Raw genomic sequence first — 9563 nt, forward strand, 5'->3', positions numbered from 1 at the left:
ACTTTTATTTATTAGACGAAAGACAAAACATCAGAACGAAGTGAGGAAGACATAAACAGTGAATACAGAGCAGTTATCAACATTGTATTAGGGAAAGAGAAAACAAGATGTTCATTCTATATATATATCAATAAAGTTGCAAACCAAAAGCACTAACAGGAAAGAGTCAAACATAAACTGCTGACTTAATTAAGGATGGAAGATCTGTGTGTCTGAAATATTCCTGTGTGCTGTAATAAGATGTCCCTTCATTGGTGCTGAGGGGCTCAAACAGGCGGAGAACAAAAGGAAAGTATTAAAGCGTTCCAGATGTTTGTTGTCAAGCTGAATCTTGTCGTCGAGCTGCAGCCTCACATTCTTTATAAACCGAAACTAACATTTTACCCGCCAGTGTCTTCTGTCGCTCGGTGTACTGTGGGTTGTCGGAGCCGCGGTGAGTCATTTCCTATTCAAATGTTCATTAAATGATACTTTTGGTTCCGGCGCTGCTTCGCTGTTTCAGCACTTTGTAAAACAGTTAAAGTTTCAGCAGAAGTTTGTAAAACCTTCAGGAAGTTTGTCGACACAATGTTGTAACACGGACGGTGGTGTCTTCTTTAGATGTGTCGTTCTGTCTCAGGGGATTTTAACGTGTTTGTTTCATATTTATTCATGTAAATCCTTTATCATATTAATTTCTTCATTGTGGGAGTGTTGTTTTCAGTCCCGTTTGTTCCTTTTTTTCTGTTCAATAACGAGGTAAAGACCACAAACCGTGATCTCAGATCCTCACGAGAGTCCAATAATGTTGTGAAGGATTTCCGGAAATGACTTTCTACTGAAGCAGCCGTCATGAAGGGTTTATGAATCGAGTCTAAAGGCTTTATTAATGTCAGCTCATAAGTTACTAACACGTGGTGAGTTTGCTGAGTTGTGGGAACTCTTTCTTCAGCATGCAGCTCTTTAAAGTGACACTCTGCTGTTTTTACACGACGATCCGCGGACTCACCACCATATCAGTGAGAACAGTTGTATTATGTAAGGACATAACCCCGAAGCGCAGGTGATTGCTTAATTTACGATGTTAACGACTTGCATTGTGGGAAATGTAGGCTCCAGATGTTAACTTTCCAGATGAATTCTGAATTGTTATGTTAATATTGTACTTTTTACTCTTCAACATTTATACAATATCTAATATCTAATAAATGATGATGTATTAATGATTGAATAAACTTCCCACAATATATAAAGTCATTATTGTGAGCTCTATCTTTACCAGCTGCAACATTAAAGGGATGGACACATTAATGCATCAATAATTATAATCCAATAATATTATATTATGCTGAAATGGATGATTTTGTGATTTAATTTGGTCTGACTTCAGCAATTATGTGCTAATCGTATTTAAAATACAGTATAAAAGTTTGAGCCCGGCCTTGAACACATCCTGGACTCCAGACATGACGACTTATTTAATGGAGATAAACTCGTGACCCTTTGTGAAAGGTCAACTCATGACTTCATTGCGTCCCTTTTCCAGTAGGTGTAAGTACCAATAGTCCATTGAGTGCTACCTGGTGAATTAAAGAGATCGCTAAATACACTTCCCACATCCTGCCGATCAAAGGTTCTTGTTATTAATGTGTAAACCTGATCTGTATCAACATCATTCAATGATTTGTGAAATACGCTGCAGCCTAGTCAAGAACATAATCTCCTTTAAACTAGGACAGATATGAGAGTATTATCTTCTCATCTAACTTTTGGCAACAAAGCAAATAAGAATATTGTCAAATTATTCCTTTTAACATTGAATGCTAATCTGGAAACGTATTTACCCTCTTCTACCTGCACAGTGAGCAGACATGGCGGTTCTAGACCTGCTGCTTGAGACTCTGGAACATCTGACCAAACAGGACTTCAAAAAGTTTAAGTTTTGGCTCGGGAATGGTGTTGACTTCAAACCGATTCCCCGGTCCTTCCTGGAGGAAGCGGACGAGATGGACACGACGGGAAAGATGATAGACACCTACGGCGAAGCAATGGCCGTGAAGAATGCTGTTGAGGTTCTGAAGAAGATGGGCAACAATAACGCTGCAGAGCAGATTGAGAGCAGTTACGCAGGTGGATGTTTCTTTAAATACATTTACAAGTCAAAGTAAGCAAAATTAGATTATTTCCCTTTCTTACATTATTCTCTGCATCTGTATGTTTTCATCAGCAGGGGGAAGCACAGCTGCACCCTCCGCATCTGCTGCAGCACCTCCTGCTGCCTCAATGATGGCTCAGGACCGAAGTAACATCATCGCCCCGGCTATCGCAGGTTCCACCATCGGGACATTGCATATAAACATCACCAAATAGACTCATGAAACACATCCAGATCGAGATAAGGGAATACACACTGGTTTTCTTTGGTTATTTTTATTATTGTTGTTGCCGTATTCATTCCCCCTTACAATCATTAAAAAGCAGCATGTGTATACATTCAGTACACCTTCAGCAGCTAGCGTAGTGTAGAAGTGCTAATGATGATTTATGAAAGTATCTGCTAATGTTGGCTCCACAGGTTTTTACGTGAAACGTAACATTTTAGTAATGTTTATCTCCTTCAACCTCCAGTAACGAGTATCATCACGGATTTAAGTTCAGCTCCGTCACGTCTGCAGGTGCTTGTCATCTCCACCTGGTGTCAGCAGGTGGAGCCACATTGCTGTGACAACAGCTTTGTGTGCTTCTGTATCTGTGGTGTAAACCTGCAGGAAGATGAGGACAGAGAGAGCCTCAATGAGTTTGAGAACATCAAAGTCTTATTTTGTGGGTGTTTTTTTTTTGGTGGAACTCTTGTGAAACATCTTCTGGATGATGTGATTGATCGAATAAATCCAGTTGAATATCTGGAAAGGAGTGATGTGAAACTGAATTTGTGCCATTTCCTTCTTTATGACGGAATTATTGTGTGACTGTCTAACTTTTGCACAGATTTTCCTGCTGAAATAGTTTCAGCTGATCAATTCTTGCAACTTGCTACATCTGACATTTTGATTTGAAGAACAGTCTTTTGACGGCTGTTTGACGCTTTAGTGCAGCCATTGTTATCTAATCAGATCGCTGTTACTTACTTGGAGTTATTTATGTTTATTTATTTCTTTCTTTCTTTGCATACTTATTTATTTATTGCAAGACAAAACATTAACAGAATGCAATGAGGAGACAACGAGAAAACTAAATGTGAATTGTACATCAATAGAAATGAACCAAAACAACAAACAGGAAAAATCAAACACAAACTGTTGACTTAAGGATGGAAGATCTGTCTGTCTAAAATATTCCTGTGTGCTGTAATAAGATTTCCCTTTATTGTAGCTTAGAGGTCCAAACGGGTGGAGCAAGTATTTTTGGATGTAAAGCGTGTCAGCTGTTTGTGTTTGAGCTGAATGTTGTGGCCTCACAATCTTCTTCAGTTTCAAGGAGATGCTTCGCTATTATCTCCTGCTGCCTTCCCTCATCAATTATACATCACGGCTACAGTTCACTGACCCGCCATACTGCCTTGCACTGCGTGTGTGTGTGTGTGTGTGTGTGTGTGTGTGTGTGTGTGTGTGTGTGTGTGTGCGTGCGTGTGTGTGTGTGATAGAGAGAGCCTGCCCTGTATTTACTCCCTGCCATACTTCATTAAACCTGTTGTTTTCAGTGCTGCTGGCCACCAGTTTAAAATACCCCAAAACCTTAATATTTGGACATTATGTCCCACCAGCGTCAGTGGACAGTTTCATCAAGTTTGTTTTACCGTCAGATACACGGTGAGCTCACCCGACACCAGGTTCACTCGAGTCTTGTTCTAATGTACTGAAGTGCTAAAAAATAGTTGTGTCTATAATGTTATGGATCTTATTTTGGTAGTTTTATGCTTGAATTCTTTATACTGACCCTCAGGGCGACTCCTCTGGTTACAAAAAACATGTCTGATTGAGTAGAAGTGAGAAAATGACTCTACTTCTGACTTCATGTATTCCCTCAGTAAACATTGAAAACATGAGTTTATGGTCTCAACCGCAAGTTCCAAGTCTTCAATACAGCATGATGTTCATTTGGCAAATTATGGTCCCATTATTATTAAATAATAGACCATGAAACAACGTATACTTAAGGGGCGGGGCTACCTGTGATTGACAGGTTGCTACCAGAGCCGTATACGGCGTCTCTCTACGTGACTCTTCCGCAGTCCAAATATGGTCACTTCCGTTCACTGGTTGCAAATAAACCAAGATGGCGACGGCCAAAATGCTGAACTCAAAGCTTCTAAACGGCAGTCCACAAACGACGACGTCCAATTCTTCTGCCCTTGTCCTGAGCCTCCGATTCAATTATAACCCACATCGGCCATTACGATGCAGGAGCGCTTTTATAAAGTGGTTATTTGTGGTCACAAAAGTTGAAAACGTCAACAAAAACAATCCATTTACCAACGTTTGAAGCTGTCCTTAACATGCTGTCACAGTATTCACTATGGGAGCGGTCCAAAGGTGAAGCCCATCCCCCGACCGTTTCATCAGATATAACGTTTCTAGGATGTCTAGATCTGTAAATTTGCCAACAGGAAAGACTGTTTGAGCGCAGTGCAGAGCGGCTGCTGTGAGCCACAGGAGGAAGCTCAGCACAGAGGGAGACTTCATTCTCTGCTCAGGTAGACATGACTCCTCTACAGAGCAAATAGTTGTTGAATGGGTTCAATTAAGATGTCACAAATTCCATTTTTCCACTTGACTTCCAGTTTGATTCCTTCCATCCATGTTGGTGTCAACTCATCGTGAATGTTTATTCGCACCAATTTGATCAATAAAGTGACAAAAACACGTAAGTTTCAAATTTTCAAAACAAACATTTATTCATTGTCAATGACTTAATGACTCCAAATGTTGACAAAATTGAAGCAGTCAGTTATAAAGGCTTTTATACAAAAAAAACATCTGAATTTACATCCTTGTTCTTAAATGTTCTTGTTAAGAAACTTATAAAAAATATAAAATCCGTTACATCAGAATTGTTCTTGAATCAGATGAGAGAGAAACAAGAATATCAAACTAGATTGTACCAAAGGAAAAACATAACAAACCTGACCCCATAGATCCTCAATTAGGCAGCGATAGAACATGTGAGAGTGGACAAAATAATAAGAACCCTCAGAAACATCTCAGCAGTAAAAAACAGTTTGATGAAAATTACCATTTTTAAATTAGTTCGTCTCTGTTGATACAACTTGTTCGTCATTTTTGAGGCTGTAGTTGAACCTGCTAGCAGGTGGTGCAACATTTGGAACAAATGAGTTTCTGTGGATCAGGGGTGTCGGTTGTGACTCCTAAACTTCATCACTTTGACTCCCTGAAACCCCTCCTGCTTCAGACAGCCGGACACTGAGAGACGCCATCACCGTCAGCACCCCCCCCCCCCCACCCCCTTCTTGTCAGCGTGCCGCAGCTTTATGTTCAAGCTTGAAGGACAGAGGTCAGTTGTGTTCAGGTTCAGAGACGTCTAGAAAGATTTCCATCGCATGGCAGACAGGATGGTGTGGATGAAGTAGAGAAGCGTCGCCACGTACGAGAAGACCTGAAGAGACAAAAGGGAACACCAATGGAAGATTTGATTGGATGAAAGGAGTCATCCTCTGAGGACCATGCATATCTACAGGATAATCCATAACAGTAGAATCGCAGCACCGTACCGGCCGTTAAGCATGTGTGTGTTCGGGTGTTTGTGAGAAGCGCAAACAGGGTCTTCATGCTAAGCTAAGCTAACCAGCTGCCCGTTGTAGCTTCATATTCAGCGTACAGACACGAGAGTGATATCAATCTGAACATCTCGCTCAGAGAGAAAGAGAAGGAGAGGATTTCACTCAATTTTGAAGTATTCCTTTGAGATCATTGTGTTTTGTTAGTGGAGCTGCAGATTATTCTGAAGGCCGATACAGAAAAACATCCACCAACGCTGCTTTTTATACAACACTTCAGAGCGGTTTCTCAGCTGGTCCTGCAGGTTCAGGTCTATTTGTGGTTCTGTTTTTTTTATTAGTTTGGACGAGAAAATCCTCTCTACAGTTTATTCAACATCCGCTCGACATTAAACAACTCACCACTGCAGAGACGTCCAGCTTGTAGTTTCGAGAGTTGGTCCCGTCGTCCATCTCGAGAGTCACTTTGGCCAAAGCCACTGAAGCACTGAGGTAGAAGAAGGCCGCGATGCCGTGATAGGCAACGTCCTGACAGGCGAGTCAGAGGAAGACAAAAGAAGAACGTGAGAAACTCTTTGGGGCGAGATCGATGTTCGTCACAGCTATGTGGTGAACGTTCACTGTCTGCACTGGCACAGAATCAAAACAAACACTGTCACGCAAAACTGCTTTATCATGGTGACATGTTGCATTCACATATTTATTCTGTTCTCCGTGAACAGAGGACATCATTTTCTCTCCTTATTCTGATAAAAAGACAACGTATCATTTGTCTGAGTGAAGGTTCATCCAGCTTTAGTTTTTTTTGTCTCATTTATAGTAGTTTGGTGATGAGTCTGTGAGGAAATCGCTCTGTGGTGCGTTCAAGTTCCTCCGTTATCTGAGAGTTGAGAATCGGTGGCTGAAAAGAAAGAAGTGACCAAATTCACTTTGTCTCAACTGCACCGATTGTTAGCAGCCAAAACGCAGCACACTGACATTAGAGTCAAACCTAAGACAAACAAAAATAATCCAAGGTTGTTATGAAAAGAAAAATCATGTTGATTTTGTAATTCTTTGCATAGAAGAGACTCATCAGAAGGAAGGAAGAGATTCCAAAACTTTCTCTGCTGTGAAATCAGTGCAATGTGACAATGGAACTAAAGCAGAGTTGCCTAAACGTTGACTCTGTGGATTATCTCTCTGCAGGTTGATGTCTGCAGTGTTGAGGGTGAAGTTGTTTGGACGAGCTGTTTTTGAGAAAGCTGCGAGCAGCAACACCGGAGGCCAAGCAATCGGCCCGTCGCGAACAGGCATGTTTTGAACGGGCACTGCACCAGAATTAACTGAGACCAATGTTTGACTGACAGGAACAAAACAAGTCCCAATGAGGTCAATGATGATCAGGAATGAAGGGTGCAGGATTCGGAGACTCTTCCAGATTCTACAGTAAACAGTATTTGCTTCATAAAATGCGAGGAGGACTTACTGCTGCAGCCCAGCGGCCTTTGTTGCGATGCCCTCCAATGGCGAACACCACCAGCCAGATGAAAGTCACGGTGAAGCAGAAGACGGAGACGAACATGACCCAGCCCTGAGGGTTGTGCGGCACCACCAGCGTGCATGCCACCAGGATCCAGACCAGACCTCCGAAGATCTGCAGGAACACCAGAGACTCGTGAGAGGAGACCCTGACACAGCTGAACGTCGTGTCACCCCACCGCTTCTTTTGCTGCCACTAATGCTCATTGTCATTGTCAATTCATCAGCTGATTACCAATTATCTATAAAATGTCAGAACAGTTTCCCAGAATCAAAGTTCAACAGCTAAAAAACCCAAAGAGAAAAATAACAGTCTGAGACACTGGAGAAGAGATGTTTTGGCATTTTAGCTTAAAGAAATGACTTCAACGATTCATTGATTACCCAAATAGTTGTGTTGTTTTTATATTGATTAACTTATTGATTAATCAACAAACTGTCTCTGTTCTGACCTGACATTTTGCAGCCACTAGGTGGAGCTGAATCTGTTTTGTGTATTACAGGCCTCATTGCTTGACCTTTGAACCCTGAAGGAGGCCATTTTGTTTCCTTGCCCTCCTAAGTAGGGAGCACACAACCTTTATCAAAGCGTCCGCATCAATCTTCTTTTGGAATCACTTTCAGAAGCATTGTCTGTAAGTACAGCTTTTATAAAATCCCTGTATTTACGTCAAAGTTTACATTTTCAGTTGATGGCTTAGGCCATTTATTGTTCACCATGTAACCGGTCCTGTTAACGGCCTTCAGCTAGATATATTGGTAGCCAGATAGGCTTTGTGAGGCATATAATATATGATGGAACAGCATATAAATGAGGCGTATTGTACTCTTTGAATACTAAACGGTGGTGCACAGTAAATCCATCATTCTTTGACCAGATTGATTTTTTGAGTGTATTGAAGGAGTTGTTTTTCTAGTTAAAGAAAGGGACTGATCCTGAACTATTTTACAGCAACTGATGGACATCTTTTACATGTAAAACACATAAATAAATGAATCACTTCTATGGGAAATGGTATTTCTGTTATTAAAAGGAAAAAAAAGAAAAAAAACTCTTTAATATTGTCCAATCTGGCTATTGCCAAGCAATCAAATGCTACAACAGATAGGGTTGTAGCATGTTGTTGTTTTAACCAAGCCATGTTGCAATGCATAGCTTCGTTGTGGGTTGAAAACAGATTCCTCTATTCATTACTTGTATGTGTCATCAATAGCTCTGCTACAAAGACTCATTTTGTTTTGTATATCAGTGATTCTCACAAAGAAAGGACAAACATAATCCAACGAGTGTTCATGTACCGAGTTATGCATGAATGGAATTTACTACCAAGACATGTCGCACAAGAAAACAATTAAATTCAATCAAGGAATTGTGGAACATTTTTAGAAACTAGTTTGGCTAAATCAGTTGGATAATCTTGATGGGTCTATGTATGCTCATATCTTTGCACATTTATAGACAGTGGACATTTAACACCTTCCATTCTGTCGGGATAACGTGCTGTATCTTAGCTAACAAGCTACTAGCCAGTGCATCCTGCAGCCGGCTGGTTTAGTTGACAGCAGAGTTAGGACTACGAGTTCAGTCACTGCTCAGCAGGTTGCTGGTTAACAAATAGCTCCGACGCTAACTGCTGCTAATAACACAATGTCTGCTTTTTATATTTATATTTCTACACCCGTTCAATGAACGACACACAACATATAAAATCAGACGGATTCAAAAAGAAATCTTGATGGCGCTATCGGCTAACAGTTTCCCCCTGCTACCAGTCTTTGTGCTAAGCTAGGCTACACACATGTTTGGCCTTTTGTCCACGGACACGTCACCACAGCTTATACACACCCTTTTTTCGCCATTTAAATTGTATTAATACGTGAAAAAAAACCTGTTCAACCTGCTGTGGTCATTTAGCAGCTTATGTTCTTGTGAATTAAGTCTTTTGTCAGCTGATGTGTTTCCATTATCCGTCGACCCTGTATTTCCAGCACAGAGCCGGGCGTCGCTGCCTTCGTTCAGTCTACACCTCTGATGATTGACAGGCTGCATTATTCATTCAGCTCCACCAGACTCCACCTGCTCACCTGTTTCTGTGTGTGTGTGTGTGTGGGTGGTAATGCATGAGTCATTGTGAAAACGCCAGCAACATTCCTCCTCTGTTCAGACTGTGCTGACGTCTCCTGACGTCAAATCTGCACAGAAAACGTGTTTCTATCTTTTTGCATCAATTCGTATTTTCATCTCCTCCGTCACGCAGGTTTATTGAATGTTATCTTTTCAGTCTAACGTCTGGCTGCTGTCATCCTCTGACCCTTGACCTGCTTCCTC

At 41.2% G+C, this 9563-nt stretch overlaps 2 protein-coding genes across 3 annotated transcripts; one reads left to right on the top strand and one right to left on the bottom strand.

The window, feature by feature from the left end:
- Positions 1-311: 311 nt before the first annotated feature.
- Positions 312-2908, top strand: LOC306784063 (uncharacterized protein). Its single transcript, XM_079277882.1, has 3 exons — positions 312-433; positions 1842-2109; positions 2207-2908. Exons 2-3 carry the CDS (start codon positions 1851-1853, stop codon positions 2347-2349), a joined length of 402 nt encoding a protein of 133 aa, XP_079134008.1. The 5' UTR covers positions 312-433; positions 1842-1850; the 3' UTR covers positions 2350-2908.
- A 2592-nt stretch (positions 2909-5500) lies between these two features.
- On the bottom strand, positions 5501-9235 carry LOC306784332 (myelin and lymphocyte protein-like). Of its 2 annotated transcripts, XM_079278257.1 has the most exons (4): positions 9124-9235; positions 7182-7349; positions 6116-6241; positions 5501-5592 (listed from the first exon to the last, which is right to left on the bottom strand). In XM_079278257.1, the coding sequence occupies exons 2-4, from the start codon at positions 7275-7277 to the stop codon at positions 5518-5520; spliced, it is 297 nt and encodes a 98-aa protein (XP_079134383.1). In that variant the 5' UTR covers positions 7278-7349; positions 9124-9235; the 3' UTR covers positions 5501-5517. The 2 variants fall into 2 exon arrangements, with proteins under 2 accessions (XP_079134383.1, XP_079134382.1); XM_079278256.1 differs by lacking the exon at positions 9124-9235 and having other exon boundaries at positions 7182-8107.
- Between the last annotated feature and the right edge of the window lie 328 nt (positions 9236-9563).

Source organism: Melanostigma gelatinosum (assembly GCF_949748355.1).
Source record: "Melanostigma gelatinosum genome assembly, chromosome: 11".
NCBI classification, from domain to species: Eukaryota; Metazoa; Chordata; class Actinopteri; order Perciformes; family Zoarcidae; genus Melanostigma; species Melanostigma gelatinosum.